Here is a 19338-nt window from a genome sequence, read left to right on the forward strand (position 1 = left end):
ATTCACCATTTGGATCCTTTGACTGACTTTGAGGTAAGTTAATTATTTGAAGGGGTAAGAATGCATCATAATACCTACATAACTACATAATAAGCATATGGCGATGTCAACTAATTATAATTTTATGACAATAGAGAGCAAATATTACACAATAAAGTACAGTTCACAAGAAAACAGTAATTTTAATAAAATGTCAGAGTTTTAAAAATAATTGTAATTAATGAGACAAAATATTATACCGTTATTATGGAAGTCGCCATTTTTGGTCATAATAGTTTCCATAATATTCTAGGAATAAAAGTCAATTTTACAATATTTGTTTCTCTTAATATTACAATATTATTCTTCTGAAATTATGAAGAAAACATTTCTGAATATTAATAAAACAAATCAGAATGAAATTATACTACAAGATTTTTTTTTTAATATTAGGAGAATAATGATGGAATATTAAGTACCCCCGCGCAAGCAATTATTAAATACTTATCCCATTAAATTTATTTGCTATGAAAATATCCAAAATTATAATATTGTTAGCCAAAAGTCATATATATATATATATATATATATATATATATATATATATATATATATATATATATATATATATATGCACAAAATCAATTTTGCAGGAATTCACTGCATTTTGTCCTAGTCCCAAGCAAATTGCAGGGATTAACTGTACCCACAGACTACAATCCCATATCACGTAAATTAAATAATTTATGGATAATTTGATCTGGAGAAAAGCTATGTGAGTGGCTAACAACCACTAACAACCCATGGCTAAACTATACGTCCTTGCAATGCTCAGGATGAAAGCCTATGAGATCCTTGCTTCGTGGTTTTCAGACAGATGTGGATGGAGTCACATTAGCATACATTTTTCCTCACAGTGTTCCTTCACTATGACTTTCCCTTTTATGTCTTTGTCAAACTTTTTTTTTTTTGTATATGTGTCAGACTACACCACTCCCTTCGGCCCGGCTTCCCGACGCCTTCCTCCGCTCGGTGTGATGTATGGTTATGTGTTTTTTCTTTTTTTTTACAAAAAGTCCATTAGTAGCTGGCACCGGGCCGTTACCTCCTCCGCGGACATAGATAAAGACGCCTGGCGTGGCTGCCCTGTGAGCCACGAGGAAATGAGAGGACAGAGAGCGAGAGGCGAAGAGAAAGATGGATGCACTGCAGGAACACCTTGACCGCCGCTCGGAGCCCGGCAGTGAGAGAAGAGAGGAGTGGTAAATGGGAAGATGATGAAAACAAAAGAGAGATGACAGCACAAAGGAGGAGAGAAGGCTTCGAGAAAGTGAAGACAAACGAGGGCACAAGACATACTATGTGTAGGATATTGTCCCAATAGAAATTCCCTCCTCCATTCTTCTTTTTCATACTTTTTATCTCGGGAATTAAGATAGCGATCGAATGCTTCGCTTTCGGTCAGGCTTGCGGATTTCTTATCTTACAGTGGAGGCCATCGGGTCTCAAATTAATCCTGTTGTCAAACATTGCCAATGCGGCTCATTGTGTAGTCTATTGGACTAATTGCATTGCTGACTCCCGCCTTGTTTCCCCCCCAAGACAAACCAATTGTGCAATCTCCTACGCTTTGCCAAATAGAGGGGAATAATCTTATAATAACGCAATTTACACATTTTCAACCAATAGCGGTCGTGAACAAGAGAAAGCCCAAGAAATCAAATGTGATAGTGAGAGGTATTGCCTTGTTTGGCTTACACAAAAAACACAATTTGTCCGATGGGTGGATCCCTAAATGGAAGGAAATCTGGAAAAAGTTGCCATTGCCAAATACTGGGTAGTTTTTATTTCTCCCCCCCCCCCCTTTTTTTTTTAAAACAGATTTGTATTTCTTTTACACTCAAAACACATAAAGATACTAAGTGAATAAAGTCGAAATATTTAAATATTACATTCAGAAATTTGTAGGGCCAATTTGTGTGTGGGGGTGGGAGAGGGAGGGGGGGTGCAAATTTGGATGGAAATACGGTTGGAAAATTACCCCCCAAAATAGCATATTTTGACATGAATAGAGCTGTAATACTTTAAGTCGAAATTGTCGTAAAGCCTAAGAAATAAAGAGCCAAAAGTGGTGATTTTACATGAACAGAGAAAAAAGCTGTAATATTTGGATGATAAAGTTATTTTAGAGAGAAAAAAGGGACATCAATATTACTAAAATTACAGTAATAAAGATTAAATCTTACAAGCTTAAATGTTAAAATATTTTAAAATAATGCCAAGAAAAAAGTTTGACTATGATAAGCAAAATGTTCTGATTATATTGCAAATGAAGTTGGAATATTAGTAGAAAAAAAGTTTTCATTCTTTGGAAAATAAAGTTTTACTATAGAAAAAAAAACACAAACGTTGTCGTCTTAAATGTAGAAATATTACAAGTCAAGATAAAAAAAAAAAATCTGAATAAACATTAAAAGTGTAATAAGGAAAATCTATTAATATTTGGAAAATGAATTATGAGAAGAAAAAATATAATTTGGAGAGGATCATGTTGGAATATTACAAAAATAATAAAAAAACAACAACAACCGGTGTAAAATTATGAGTCAAAAGTTGCTTACTGGAGGGTTGTGATTGAAGTTCTAATATTATGAGGAAAAAAACGTGTTTGAAAAAAAAAGAAGAAGTAATTATTAGAGAAATGTTTCGAAGTATTACAAAAAGTAAGTCAGGAGGAAGATCCATTCGTGGAGAATAAAATCATAGTATACAAGAATAAAGTTACTATGCGAGAAAAAAGTAGTTGATGAGAACAAATTTATAGAAAAATTACAAGCACTACAACCATGTTAATATAATTAGTTATTACTAGACCTATGATTATATTAAAAAATACGTTTATGCGATACATTTTTTTTTGGACATAAACAGTCAGATTTAAAAATGAAGATTTATTTTACCACTAGATGGCGCTAGGGATCACTGACTGTCCCTTTAAGTGTCAAGAATGAAATAAAAACGTTTTACTATTATGATCATAAAGTTGAACTTTTACAAGATAAAGTTGTAATACTACAAGAAAAAAAAGAGCAAATTTTCAAAGAACAGAGCCACAAAATGATGAGGAAAAATAACAGTTAATTTTTGGGCATACAATACGTAGGCAATGGAAGGTCTTGCTGTTAAATGAATCGTGCTTATGGAGGGCAACGGATGGTTAGGAGCTTTGGCTGAGGGCCACTTTTACAAGCGCTGAACATTAAGCATCGCAGGTTTATAGGCGCCATCAAATATTCTGGGATTTCATCTCTTAAAATGTTGAGGGGGGGGGGGGTAATAACACGTGGACTGATAGATGTGCTGTGTGTATTTCTAGGCAGAATTGTCAAAAAAATACTCAAAGTGACTTAAAACTTACCATTTGATGATAAGTCGATCCACACAGAGTTTTTGAGAATGCAAGTGGAAATAACTGTGTTGTAGAAATACTCTCAAAATATGCGCATAATACATGCGCTCCACTTTATACTGCATTCTCTCTTTCTGATTGTGTCCCGCTCCCTTTCCCATCCCTCTAATAAATCATAGCAACATGCATGTCAGATACTCCCCCCCCACTTTTGCATTATCTCAGCAAGGCTCTCATGATAAGCCAACCTTTTTATGGAAAAATACAATAACACTAAAGTTGTAGTCATTGAAAATATGCACGCACGCACGCACACACACACACATCTACACAATCCCAAGTACAGTTAATTAATTACATGGACTCTTAGAAATGTACTGGTCAGATGCTGTAATTATTAAAAATAGTTATAGAGAGTAAAGGAGAGCGGCAGTGAAAACAAATGACAAATAAGCCTAAAATAAAAAGAAGATAAGATGAGCTGGAAAAACAGCAAATTACGCTCATAAAAAGCAAAGTTTGACCAAATGAAATTCATGTTAAATGTGCGACTTTGAGTAGACCCGAGGGAGAGTATTTCTGCTAATAGAGTTTTGTGGGTGACATCAACTCGGGGAAGTTGCGCTACAGCGACACTATGGCACAATTCTGCTCTCCGCGTATAATACAACACTGCCTTTGAAACAGGAGTTCAGAACTATCAGACTATGAGGGGCTGAATTAGCTCTCATTCTTACTACTGAAAGCCTCTTACAAACACTACTGATTTGTTTATGGTTTATAAACACAATTGAAATGCGTTCACACACAACGTCGAAAGGCTCTCATACACACAACTGAACCATTGTCATACACTTGTGAAACACTCATACGCACTATTAAAATTGTTCTCATACGCACAAATTTAAACACTTTCATACAACTGCTAAAATGTTTCTCATACACTAGTAAAAGGCTCTCTTACGCACGACTGAAAATGTCCTCACACTCACTAAAGAAAATTCTGTGACACACTAGTGAAACTCTCACATACACTCGACTGAAAATGTTCTCATACACACTAGTAAAATCGCTCTCATACACGCTCCTTAAAATGCCGTCACACACACCAAACTACTACAAGCTCATGTGTATGATAACTTATTATTAGTGTGTGTGTGTGAGGGCATTTCACAATTGTGTGAGAACGTCTCACTAGTGAGTGTGAGAATATTTCAGTCTTTCAGCATTTTTTATGGGAGCAAAAAAAAAAACGGTAGTGTGTATGAGCAAAATAAATAAATAAATCAGTAGTATATATGAAAATGTTTCACCCGTGCGCATAGAGCTGATCCTTGTGTCCCGAATGGCCCCTCATATCAGACAGTGATGACACACTGATATGACCAAATCACTTTGGTTGTCTTGAGTCGGAGATGACTGAAAATCTTTAAAGTTTCTCCAAATCAAAAGCTTTCATAAGCAGACATCTGTCTGCCCTTATCCACTGCTTTTGTTTATTTTAAACAGCAAAGACGGTCTCTCACGAGTGCAGTGATCCCATCCCATCTCCAGCGGCAAAGTGCTCGTTGGTTTCTCCACCCGCTTTTCCCCAGTCTCCATTTTGTCACAAATCGCCGTCTTATTCCAAAATACCCCATCAATATTTACAACCTCCCACTTTTTCAATAGAGGGACTCGCCTCTTGCTTTCTGCTCCTTTTCGTTTGCCTTTTTGCCCAAATCTGAGTTTCAACACAGGAACGCAGTAATCACACAAACGTAAGCGCAGGATTGCAACAGCGGGGAAAATATGTTTGCTGCTTGGGCTCGTTGTGTAGAATTCAAATGAGCTATCATCACACTCTGCAGGAAAGAGAGCTTTCTCTCTCTCTCTCTCTCTCGGATTTCTCGTTTTCTTCTTCTTCGTTTTCTTGCATCTGCCGTCAGGGTGATTTGCACTTGTAGAAAATAGAAATGCCAAAAAGGCATTTGGTCTTAGCCAAGGCTGAATTATTGCAGAGGATATTGTGCACGCTCGTAATCAGGAGCAGTGACAGATGTATATCAAGGCGGCTTTCTGTGGACATTTCACTACCGTCTAATAAAACGCACTACAAACAATATAAATAAGATGCTAATTTTCATAAATCTAATCAGAGTAGTCTCGTCAGATACAAGTTGAGAAGCGTCAAGACATCCTTCAAAAATAAAACCTTTGTTCTTGACAAAGCTTGAGATGCATTGCGGTCCCTGGTACGGTCGTAGCAACGCAGACGGCCGCCGCGCCGCGTAACCTTGGCAACTCGGACCGATGGCTTGTTGGCAGGAGGCCGCTTTTAAAAGGACGCTGACAGTGACACGAGCGAGACGAGCGCGATCATGCTGGGCACTGACACACAAACGCTGCTTGACGGCTGTGATGGCGATGCTGAGAGGCTCGCCCATGAGGCGGCTGATGAAGGCTTTTATTATTTGTCCGTCTCGCTCAAATAATATTAAACTTCGTTACTGGTTTACAGTGAAACCCTGGTATATAATAATAACAATAATAATAATAATAACATTAGTGCTGTCAAAGTGAAAGCGTTGACTCATTGATTAATCACAAAAACGTATTAACACAGATTAATGGCACTATTCATTTTTATCGTAGATAATTCTTTAGCTTGACAGAAGATGGTTACGTTAAAGGTAGCACAGGTTGTGTTTGAGCAATGAACATAATTTCATGCATTCAAGAAAAGCATTTAATAAATGTTTGTGTATGACATTCAGAATAATTGTTCATGTCAAACTATTGGGGTTTTTGTTTTAATTATAAATTATGCAAGTGATTAGTAAAAGAGGAGGATGAGAGTGTGCAGTGGATCAAAAAAGACGTTCTCAACATTATTATTATGTCGAAAGAATTAACATGTAACTGGTGCTCTTCAAATTTGGTGGAAAAAAAAATGATAAAAAGCCTTTTCAATTTGGTGGTTGATCATGATTAATGAAAATTCTAAAATGTGACTAATCTGATTAAAGATTAGATTGGAGCTGTCATCAACGTCTTACAAATGCAATTATGCCATCAAGTGGCAAAAAAACACAAATCAATATTACACCGTTTAAAAAAAAAAAAATACTATATCGATGACTAAAAGATGCAGCCATATTTCTATTAGCTTAACATTTTTCCCCTTTTAGGTAAACAAGAATATGAAAAAAATATTTCATTGTACATTTTATTGTACATTGAGAACAGATATAAAATTTGTGATCAATCGTGAGTTAACTATTAAAGTCATGCGATTAATTACGATCAGAAATTTAAATCGCCTGACACCCTTTATATATATATATATATATATATATATATATATATATATATATATATATATATATATATATACACACATACTTGCCTTCATAAACGGTTCTAACGAGAACCAAAAAAGGGTTCTCCTATGAGGACAAGCTGGGGAACCTAAAAAGGTTCTAACAAGCACTTTTACTTCTAAGAGTGCAGGTTGTACCCCACCTCTCACCCAACGTCAGCTGGGAACGGCTCCAGCATCCCCGCGACCCTGATGAGCACCAGTATGACAGTAAAATGATGAATAACTTTATCAGGTACACTTAATGAAGTGTCCAGCAAGTGTTTATCACTTATAGCGCGGGCATGTTAATTCACATTTTTTATACAGCACATTTGCATTTAACATGAGCGACTCACTTGTCCTGTGTTAAACTTCATTTTGTGAGAAGTCCATTCGTCTTTCCCATAATGTTCTCCTTATCAATGTCTGCCCATTTAGCATAATGACTCAAGAAATTATGATAAAAAAAGTGCCATTTCTTCACCTCTGCTACATAAATTTGGCGACCGCGAGTAAGGAGCTGTATAATGTGGCACTATAAGCATTCGCCAATTTGCTATAATGGCTTCAGTGATGATGATAAAAGATTATGCAGATTACGTGGCAAAGCCAAATCAGCCCAGACTTGTTTGGAACCACCGGTTGGAGTTACGGGGGTGGGTGGTGTTTGGGGTGCCATCGTCATCTAAGCGAGAACCTGGCATGTAAAAATAGAGACGATGAAATGAGCGGTTGGGGTCGCGGCACAGGTGGCCAAAGTATTCTTACACAAGATTTATGTATATTACATATGGTATATATATACTTATAGTGAAAGAAAGAGGAAAGTGAAAAGTAACATTACTGACTAACAAAAAAATTATGATTCAGTCAAGATAACTAACAAGAAAAAACATATTTTAGTGAACCCAATAGATTTCACGATTCAGCATTTGAAGAAAAGCATTTATTTATTTATTTAATTTAATTCTGATTATTTGCTGTAAAACTTGCTTTTTTGCTTAAGTGCCATATAAAAACTATCCATAAAAATATTTCATTTACTGCGATTGGCTGGCAACCAGTTCAGGGTGTACCTCGCCTACTGCCCGTAGCCAGCTGGGATAGGCTCCAGCACCCCCCACGACCCTTGTGAGGACAAGCGGTTAAGAAAATGGATGGATGGATGGAATATTCCATTTAACTCATTCACTCCCAGCCCTTTTCACAGAAGCAATCCCCTTCCCTCCCAGCTGTTTTACTGGATTTTGACTGATTTTGCAAGGCCCCACAGAATATTGTGTTCTAACGCTATAAAAACATGGGACCTACCAAAATAAAGATTAGAGTCTCTTTTATCATCAGGGAAAAAATATTTCTATCTGTTTCTGTTTTGCAGCAATTAGCATTATAATATAGCTAGGTTTCATCATTATTTACAAATCTATTTAGAAATGCTTTTTTCAACATGGACCCGAGTTGATTTATTTTGCTCTACTGCCACCTGCTGGCCGTTTGTGTAATTACTACCATTTCTTCAACCGTTCTTTGCAGTTGAGAGGCTGCATCAAAGCCTTCTGTATGCTCTAACATAAAAAAAAAACGTATACAAAAATGTATAAATACATCTTTGGGACACTTGAAACATTTTAAATAGAACGTATTTATACGTTTTTGGGAGCAAACGAGTTAATAACATCTTGGTGACAAGCACTAAAATTGAATTGAGGGAGGGAGGGGCTTAATTTAGTCAAGTCATAGCATTGTCTAACAGAAAAAAGTACAGTAATGAAGCACTGCATTTATAATGTGTTACTTCCCACCATTGGGGAGCCGGTTGGTGATGGGACTGTGATGAGAAGGAAACACTAAAACGGGTTCTCAGTGACCTTACATGGATATATGGTCCAAGTGGAGGAGAAGAGGGACCGAGAAAGTGAGAAGAGATTTAGGAGGAGGGAGACTGCAAAGAGACATAACATATTGGTTAGGGCTTCATTTTCATGTTTTTACGAATACATAAATTCATTTTCCTATTAACTTAATGGACTACTAGGGCGCATTAGTGCGGTGGCAACCATCAAACACAAAAACGCATCCTGTCTAACTCCTTAAGAAGAGGACATCAGGGTCAAATGCACAGATGCTGAAGTTGTCCTGCTGTGGACTAACTGTCCTTCAGTGTTCTCATGTCAAACAGGGCTCCTGTATTCCCATTTTTGTATATTATTTAAAAAATAAAATCTTAAAGAACAATAAAAACTAGATATATATTTTATTCTTTTTTTGGTTTGAACCAGAACACTGAACGCTGTCGATTGGTATAATCCATCTGAAAATTCCTCTTCAAAGAAATGAGAGGTTCGTTTTAGAAATGCGCATATACATTTATGTATGAGGCCTTTTACTCGCAGTTTTCCAATCTGGCACGCCAATTTGAGCCCGTTCATTGTTCGTCGTTTACTGCATGCGCTCGAGCGGAAAAAACTTAAATTCTCTCAAGTCTCTGCTCAATTTGGCAAAAAAGCCGTAGTTAACACTTTAAGACCTCACACTAAGCATTCAGATGACATTGCAAGACATGTCCCAAATATGTGGGAGAAAGGATCACACACACAAACACACGCAGGGAAGTGGCACATTCACCTGGTGCAGAAGAAGGTCACACCGACAGAAAATCGCTTGGACTGACAATCCACTCAACTCCAAAAATCCCTTTGCGGTCAACAGAGACTCTCAAAGTGCCTGTCAGATATTCCCACTTACATCATAAAAGCCAATGGGGCTGTGTTATCGATATCAAAGGGTGTGTGCAGCATCTTGAGAGTGTTACTGCACCTGCATCGTGAGTGTCAAAAGCAGTCAGCATGTAAATGTGCATGCATGGGACCTTGAATGTGCAAGTATCACGCTTAAATACAGACAGTACCCAAGAACAAACTTATCATAATAAGACAAAAACCTTCACAGGAGTTAATACGCGTAACGTGTCACTTTTGTATTTGTCCTAATGTCAGGTACATTATTTCATATTATACAAGCCACCCTGTGGATGAGATGTGAAGTCAGAAGTGAAACACGATTCAGTTTATTGAACTCGCTGATGACACAGAAAGGACATGTGACAGGATGCATACATGGTGCAAGTCTTCACACATTGTCTGCCTTTCAGTGTTTTATATGAGGGCCGTCGCATATAGTTCAGGATGATCACATTTACTTCTGAAATGCTCCAACACACAATACAGATTTTTTTCACACGCAAGTGAATAGCTCTCACACACGTTTGGAAGTTTTGAATCTGATTGAATGGCCATGACATGTGGGGTCCCTCAAGGGTCAGTCCTAGGACCCCTTTTGTTCAGCCTATATATAATACCTTCGGGTCAAATGGCTATGCAGGTGACACACAGCTGTATCTATCAATATCACTAAATGACAACAACTAAGGTGTTGAGTCACTGTCTAAAACAAATTAAAAACTGGATGAACTCAAATTTCCTTCCAAAACAAAAGTGTGGTAATTGCTTATTGGCAATAAAGAAAAGAGGCTTGCTGTTAATAAACAATTGGAGTCGTTGTCTTCAAAAGCCAAACACAAAGTCCATAACCTTGATGTGCTGATAGACTCAGGTCTGAATTTCAGCAGTCCTATCAAATCAGTCGCTAAAACAGCCTTTTTTTACGAGCTGAAAAATATCTCCAGACTGAAGGGTCGCATGCTCCAAGACCAGGAGAAACTTATCTATGCTTTTACCTCTAAACTTGATTATTGCGATGGTCTTCTGCCTGGTCTCTCTCATAAGAGCATCAAATACTTTCAGCTCATTCGGAACACTGCAACTTGGGTTCTGAACAGAACATATTATCCCCATCCTCAAGGCTTTACACTGGTTCCCTAACTACTGATCTACAAATCACAGAATGGTTTAGGTCCTAAATCTGTTAAAAAAAAATACTGATTGAATACAAATCCAGTAGGGGTCTGAGGTCTGCAGACTCAAATCATTTAGTGGAGTCCGGAGTTCAAAGCAAATATGGTGAAGCAGCATTTTTCTGTTATGCTGCACACAAATGTAGTGAACTGCCAACAGAAGTCAGCCCGAGTGTAAATGCTTTTAAAGCCAAATTAAAAATAAAACTGCTTTTCCCCCTCACTTATGATTAAGATGTTTCAAATAATTTATAAAGTCGACACACATGCTACTGAAATGTGCTTATAAAATATACAGATTTGTTTTTCACTTGCAACACGTAAATGCTCTCATTTACTGAAATACACATTCTCACATACACACTACCGCAATATGTAGTTCAGTAGTGTGTGTGTGTGTGTGATGTAGTCTTGAATTATGTCCCCCGACAGCCACTCATAGTCTCAGTTATGTATGAAAACCATACAAAGCCTACAGATGTCTGCCTGCACATTCAATTACATATTTGTGTATGAATGGGGATGCTTGTGTGCTTGTGCGTGTATGTGTGTGTGTGTGTACGAGACACCTAGAGACAGCTGAGATGCTGACCCGTTCTGACATTTAATAATATTTTGCTGCGGGGGACGGAAAGTGAAAGGGGAGAAAATCCATCGAGCTCGGGAGACAACAGTGATGGAGAGAGGTTTATTGTGGAAGAGAGAAGGGGCATAAAAGGCCTGAAAGGAAGAGAGAAAGAAGGAAATGAAGGTCTCAAAGGACTCGGATATAACAAACAGGCGGGGACTCGTCATACGTCTAAATATATCACACGGATAGATGTCCATGAGGCAGTGTTAATGACATCACGGCCAAATAGCCTCAAGCCGGTGATGTGCTATTCAAGGTAACGGTCAGTGACGTGAAAAAAGGCTTCACATTTTCAAGTTTACATGAGGTGTTTTAATTAGCTTACGTAACTCTTTGGGGGACATCTTGAAAGCTGCTCGGATGAAGACATTTGTTCACCCCTGATAAACTCCAAGGTAAAAATGTTGGTACTTTTTAAAAGAGTGGTTAATTAAAGTGAACTCCATTCAGAAGGACATCCGCGGTGGCAAATATTTATACTGTTACAGCTCGCGATGGCAGCCTTTCGGGAGAAACTCAGCATGGCATGACCTCCATTAACTAAAATATGTATAAAAAGGTATGGAAATGGTTAAGTCAAACTTAAGAAAAATTGGTCAAACCTGCATCCACATTAAAATGCAAGCTCAGTCTGTCAGTAGCATGCCAATGCATCAGGTGGCGCTATAGACTCACTGAAAGCAGAAGAAAGCTTTTTTTTTTTTATTTATGGCAAAAGCATAACCCAAAAAATGAATGAATTGGAACAGTGGTTCTCAAAATCTACAATAATAATTTCCAGTAAATGATGTTGTTTCGTTTAAAACAGCACAATTACAATTGCTGCTACTACTAAGGATTCACATTTGTGTCCTTCTTCTTCCACGACTACACAATTGCCACATGCAAAAAAGCAATCCACCAAGGGACAATGAAAATCACATTTATTAAAATATAGCATACTTGGCTACTTAGGCCATTTAAGCCAATCAGAAAGCAGATGAAAATAATTTCAGGAAAAGGCACAACAAAAAGTCACAGCCTTGGGAGTCCCACTTAAAAAAAAAATAAAAATAAAATATTGTTGCTACTGCTAAAACACTAGTATGGAAACGGCTACTACTTTAAAAAAGTACTCAAAAACTAAAAAATAAAAAACACACAAAAAGCAACAGTAAAATATAGATCACTAGTTCACATAGGTTGGCAATTGCATGCCCAAGCAACAGGTGGTGCGAACAAACCCAAGTCCGGCCGTCAAGAGCCCTTATCCAGCCTGTTTTAGATGTTTCATTTGAATCAGGTATGCTCGAACTGTTAGGCCATTTTAACCAGTCAGACAGCAGAAAAAAAAGAAAAAAATAAGGAATTTATGGGAAAGGCACAACAACAAAAAAACTTTTAATAATGGAGCAAAAAATAAAAATAAACACCCACCTCCCCTCCTCCTACTATCATGGCTACGACTATTATGATTACTACAAATGATAATAAATGTCAATGATAATGACGGAAAATATTGACAAGTAACTTTTGGAAAAATCTTCATTGTAATTGTAGGCCATTAAAAAATACAGCATGGAAAATAAATAGCAACAAAAAAATCAAGTTTTGGAAAAACATAATGCCAATTTATAACTTTTCCAGTGACCTAAAAAGGCCAGTTAATAAAGCTCATCACCCAAAAACAATAATGCTAATAGGAAGACTGAAGAAAGCCATTTGTGGAAAAGGCTCAATGACAACAATTTGAGAAAAAACAGGAATAATAATAATAAAAAAAACTTTAAATAAACTTTCTGTTAACTTTTTTTCCATTTCCATTAACCAATATAGACAATTACTGTACACTGCAGGAGAAACCTGCAGAAAGACATTACGGGAAAAGACACCGCAGTAACATACTAAGAAGGAAAATCAGAGTTGACCTACTGTTTTTCAGAGTTCAGACCAACAATAATTTGCACCCCCACGCACTTTCCTTCCTCTTTACACAAAGTTAAAGAGTGGCGACGGAGAAAAGCAAAGATGTCTGGCGAGCGAGCAATAAATGAAAGCTGAATGAATTAAACACACTCAGCGGTGTGGATGCTGCACGGCCACCATCTTGCTGCCAACTCTGAGGTTTGTCACTACAGCTGTCGTTAAGAATTCATCCGACAAAAACAAAAGCAGAAACTCACTCCATCCTGATCCGCTACTTCTAATGACGACTCTTCGTTCTGCTCGGCTGTCATTTAAAATAATGCTTTTTCAAAAAAGGTCATTTCACTCAAGTGCATTCTCAAAAAGCGTCCACCTGTCAATGAATGCAATCATCACTATGTGTGTAACCCAGAGAATGCACCGCCCCCCCAGTGGCTCAACCAATGACCAATTGGCCAGCCGTGTCTGTGTGTGTATAACAGAGGCCCATGAAACAACAACATTGACAAGCTCAGACAAGAAAATAATGAGTTTGATGTCCACTACTTGAAAACTGTGCGCTCACCTTTCGGATGCCCTCCTGGGACTCCTCCACATTGTTGTCGGCTCCTCCCGTGCGGTTGATCATCCGCCACATCTGCGAGTACATGGGGTCTCTCTCGAAGGGGTTCATAGCCTTGGAGCGCACCTGGCCGTACACCGCGGAGTCCAGTACAGTGCCGTAGGGAAGCTCCGTCTGCTTGGACAAGTCCTGGAGGGAACTGGGAGGAGAAGAGGTCACGCATGCTTTAGTTGAGGACTAAAAACTCTTGGAAAGTAATGTCCAAGGGCATTTATTTACTTAAGAGCAGATGACAAACCACATTTTTGGATTGTTTTTATGGGTATTTACGGTACACTTGTAATGCCCTCGCACGTGGGAAAGGAATGCCTCAGTCGCAAAGGCACTGGGAAAATTGTTAACACACAAACACAAAGAGCACACTCATGCAGGAGCTGTTGTCAACCACAGCTCACATCTGGAGACTCCCACGCCACTTCTTGATAAGTCATACGACATACAGATTATATTTTGTGTGCACCATAGCCACTAGGGGGTGGTATGACACATACATACACACAGATAATACACAGATTTGATGATAAAACATGAAGAAGACCATCACAACTAAACTGTTTTTTTTTTCACAGAGCAGAAGGGAAAATACGGTATGTCCGATTATCAGCGCCGATATTTGGGATTTTGACACATATTAGCTTAAAAAAATGAATTAAAATAAATTTAACAAAATGTGCTGGCCAATAACAAATTATCTTAAAATTGGGTAAGTTATTTAAAAAAAAAATCATTTAAGGTTCCACTTTTTGCATTTTTTTTTCAACTTAAGCGAAGATGTATGAAATAATTCTTTAGGGAGCTATTCATTTGTTGAAAGTTTCATTGTAATTTCTAAGACATGCTGCTGAGCCTTTTTGTTAGACTTTTAAAACAAAGATGTCTACTGTACTGTAGATAAAAAAAAAAGTTACATATTTTCAAGGTATTTAAATAAAGTTAAATGTTGTTGTTTTTGATGTATACTCTATATTTTCCTTTTTACTGCAAACAAATATCACTCAAAATATCGAATATCAGCCTCTTTGGACCCAATGTTTTGGCAGAAGTTTGACAGAATACCAGCACAAAACTTGTACAAAAAAACTAAAACTAAAATTAAAAAATAAATAAATGCGTTAAGGAAAATGAAAATGCTTTTAAAAAAACGAAAACTAACTGAAAATAAATTTTATGTCCTTCGTTTTAGTCTTTGGTAATGATGATTTTTAATGTGATTTTAAGTATATTTAACCAGAATAATTTTTTTTTGAAAGTGTTTCACACAGAAGTGACGTCATCTAGCAGCAGCCAATAGAAAAGCCCATTCAGATGATGCCGAAATGCAACGCTACGTAAGAAATGAGTTACTTTTTTCATTTTATCAGGGTGTTTAAAAAATATTGCACACAAGTAATGCAAGTAAAGTAATGAAACTAAAACGAGGACATTTTTAAAATAACTAAAACTAATAAAAACTAACAGAATCACCCTGAAAACTGATTAAAATTAACAAAATAAAAAAATAAAAACTTAAAATGAAATAAAAACGGACTAAAATGAAAATTCCAAAACAATAATAACTCTGGTGTGTAAAATGTTTGCTTGCAACACAAAGCAAAAATTAACTTGAGCCATGGCTCGCAACTTAAAAAACTCTCAAGTTGGGGCATTTGTAAGTTAAGTTTTTTTTAAGGAATTTTTTAAATTTTAAATGTATTTTTTATTCTGTATGATATATCTAGACTTTTTTTTTTCTTCTATTGTGCAATTAATTGAGATGCACTCCACGCTCCGAGTATATTTAGCAATGGGGAAGATTGATGGCGGCAGTGTCTGTGCAATTACAAGGATGCTCGTTTACAAAATTGCTGCCGTGTTTACGCAAGGTCCTGACTCTCGCGGTTTCTCCCGTGACCCTTTTCAACCGTCTCTCTGACCTGCCTTAACAAATGGCTTTCAACATTTTAATGCACGTTGTTGTTAACATGGCTCTTTTCTCACGTGGGGTTAATCGCTGGCGTTAATAGTTGGCCCTCACATTAGTCCTTTGGGAATACGCATTATGCCTGAGATTCTCTCCTCTGCTGTTTTCCTCGTGTATGTTCATGATATACTGTAATCGTGAGTACAGAATAAATAATGAAATTCTACTACATAGTCGACACAATTCGTTTTCTTGATGTTTGTTGACTTCCATTTTATTGTATCTTCAAATGAATTTAAATTTTAAATCTTTAATCCAGATACATTTTTAAAATAAAGTTACAACTATTTCTGTGTTAATAAACAATGAGACACAATAATTTACTTCTACTAATAAAGTAAGTATTTAATGACTTTGTACATATACTATTTAAGAGGTATTGTTATATCTGTTATAATTAGGGGTGTCAAAATGTGTGCGTTAATTTTGAGCTAATTTAAAGTTTCTTTAATACCACAAATTTGATTAACGCGTGATTAATGACCACCCCTTACTTGGAAAGCCTGTACAGGGGGAATTCCAGTCAGACACGTCCACATCAAAATTTAGCAGTAATACATGTAATAATAATGCATATATTTGTGGAGACCCGGTGGTCAAGTTGTATTTTGCAATTTTAATTTCACAAGTGACTTCATGTTAAAGATTAGATAGCTCTTAATATGAAAAGAAGAATGCACTGAGCTGTCGCCAACGTCTAATGAATGAAATTATGCCATCTAGTGGCAGACAAATGACCTCAACACAAATCAACAGTACATCTTTTTAATTTTAACTTAATTTTATGAATTATGAAATTACTGTATCAATGACTAAAAGATGCAGCCATATTTCGATCAGTTTAACTTTTTTCCCCACCTTTACGTAAACAATAGTATGAACACTTTTTTTTACTGTACATTTAGAACAGATATTAATTGTGAGTTAGATACTGAAGTCATGCGATTGATTACAATGATTAAAAATGTTAATTGCCTGACACCCCTAATCATCACTAATGTGTGGTTTATTTACTAAAAGTATTTATTTATGCAATAGAAAAATGAGAAATAAAATGATATTAAGTGGACAACTCTCAGTATGTCAAGGCTTACTTTTTTTTTTTTTTACATTTTGTTTGTTTGTTATGTTTTTCCTAATTAGGCACCAAGCTGGAGCATCAATTTTACTTAGTAGTATTTTCCATTCTAAATACCACAAACACATCTCAAAACATTGTACAGCGCTGACACACATACTCTGTGTCCACGTTCTGATGAACGCTGCAGCTGCTGTGAATGTGAATGAACCACTTGCTGCTTCACCAAGTTTAAGGACAGACATTATTATCTGAGCCTGGCCCTCATAAATCTATGTACTTTGTGACCTTCTCTCTCAATTACAACTCCTTAATGGTCATCCCCCTTGTTGTCTCTTTGGCTCAACATTGGGCTCTCCGTCTTTGTCTCTCTCTCTCCCTCTCTCTCGGCCGCTGCCCCTCGCTGTTTTCCGTAAAGGATCCGCGGCGAAATTGAGGGAAAACATCCAAGCGTGAAATTGACCAGAAAGGCTCCTGAATGTTCACTTCTTATTTCATTTCCATGATGAAACAAAACGCATTAATAGTTAAAAGACATCTTCTTGGTCCGGCTAAATTTTCCTTAAAACATGGAAAAGAACACGACCTCTTCTTCCACTGCTGTCTATCATTTCCCTTCAAATAGTCACCTCTCACCGAGATTTGAGGCGGAGGCCATTTGTACAAATTAGACATGCTGCCTAACTGCTTCCTACCTATCTGCTGACCCATCTTCCTACTTAATCTTCACTTATTTGCCTGACTACCAACCTCTACCCCCACATCTTTCTCTATTCTACCCTACCTACCTACCTACTTACCTACCCACCTACATTCTTGGTGAAGCAGCATGTGGTTCATCGCCAAAGGTTATAAGTTTACTTCTTCGGACCACTTTGATGCTTGACTTAATTTTTCTTCATTCCTGCACCCATCATTGGAGGCTGCGGGGGCCGTGTGAGATAGTAATTACGCCTCTAATGACCCCGGAAGAGTAAACACATTATAGATAATACATGAAAATTTATGGAAATCCTTAATACGCCCGGCAGAAGCCAGCTAAGAGGCACTTGTTAATGGCAGTACATTTTCAGGCAGACAAAAACAAAATGGAGCAGAAAGGTGAATTAGGGAACATTAAATGAAAATATATGAAAAAGGCAAACATACAGACGGACGGACGGGCGGACACAAATCAAGAGCGAAATAATGAATGTTGTTTATTCCGACGACGTGCCAAGGTAGAGAGCGGCACTGGCGGGCAGAGTGGATGTTTCGGAATGCTGATTAGTCCAATGAGAGATGAAGACTTCCGAGTGCCACCAGGAAACAAGTGCACACTATCATCAGGATAAACACAAGGCACAGATAGAGGGGGAGTGTGAGTGTGTCTTTATATCATTGTGTGTCACAATCATCACAATGTGACTTTGTGTAGACATTTTGGGTTTGAATATGTATGTGCGTAACATGACAGAGCAACATGCTTCTCACTCCTCTCCACATTGGGCTGATGGCATCTCCTTATTTCTTTATCTAACATATTTTCCAACAAAGCAAAGACACACACACACACACACACACACACACACTCACACAATGACAGATCTAAACTTGAAACAAACAGGAAATTACACTGCTCTTTAAGGGGGCGAAGGGGGAGGTGGGCCCGAAAGTGGCGAAGGGATCAGGGGATGGTGCGTCGCCTCATATGCATTAAAGCAAATGCCACACTATGTCAAACACTCACTGTATGGAGTTCTCGATGCGCGTGATGGTGAGGAAAGCTGCTAAATTGGCCGTGTATGAAGAGATGACAATGAGAGCGAACATCCACCAAACGCCCATCATCATCCTTGTGGCCAGCGTGCTGTACGGAACCTCTCCACCTAGAAATACAAAAAAAAAAAACATGAAGAGTTGAAAGATGCATACGGAAACAGGCTCAGTTCAACCAAAGAAAAAAAACCTCCCACCACCTCCTCCCCCCAAATCAGCTTCTCAGTACATGTGACACCCATCCACAAAATCCCATGTTCCCTTTATCTTTTCCTCCTCTGTCACATTGTTGCGTTATTCCATTTCTTTGCGTCCCCACCCTTTAAGGCTCGAGCGTCACTGCTTCTCCCGCACTGATTTCCATTCAAATTTGTTATCGTCCCTCTTCACGGTATCTCCCTCCCCCGCCAATGCATTTCTTGCTGACATTGCGTTTTTAGTACGAGCTTGAGGGCGCCGCGATACGCGCTGCTTTACAGCCACTTGACACACTCCATCTGCATGCTTTTATGTTGCCGCCGCACGACAATAGATATGACAAACGGGGTACACATCGGAAGATGCATCTAGCCCTCTTTTCCACATAGAGAATTTGTGTATATCGCGCCCACATCAATAAACAGCAGCGGTTGCTGTTCACTAATAGCTTTGATGTATCAGTAGAACAGACAGTGGGTGGTGCAAGCCGTTTATTCATCTACTTTTAGCATGTTGAGGGTCATATGAAGCATAAGTAGAGA

At 37.7% G+C, this 19338-nt stretch overlaps 1 protein-coding gene across 2 annotated transcripts in view; it reads right to left on the reverse strand.

The window, feature by feature from the left end:
• The window catches only part of grid2 (glutamate receptor, ionotropic, delta 2), a 412550-nt gene that overhangs the window by 50284 nt on the left and 342928 nt on the right, over positions 1-19338 (reverse strand). For both annotated transcript variants that reach the window (XM_086076174.1, XM_086076175.1), the window contains exons 12-13: positions 18570-18708; positions 13746-13941 (exon numbers count right to left, since the gene is read on the reverse strand). In XM_086076174.1, coding sequence (XP_085932300.1) covers positions 13746-13941; positions 18570-18708 — 335 coding nt within the window. The remainder of the gene's footprint in view (positions 1-13745; positions 13942-18569; positions 18709-19338) is intronic.

Source organism: Leptonotus elevatus, chromosome 5 (assembly GCF_054856555.1).
Source record: "Leptonotus elevatus isolate MCC_2025b chromosome 5, RoL_Lele_1.0, whole genome shotgun sequence".
In the NCBI taxonomy this organism is placed as follows: domain Eukaryota; kingdom Metazoa; phylum Chordata; class Actinopteri; order Syngnathiformes; family Syngnathidae; genus Leptonotus; species Leptonotus elevatus.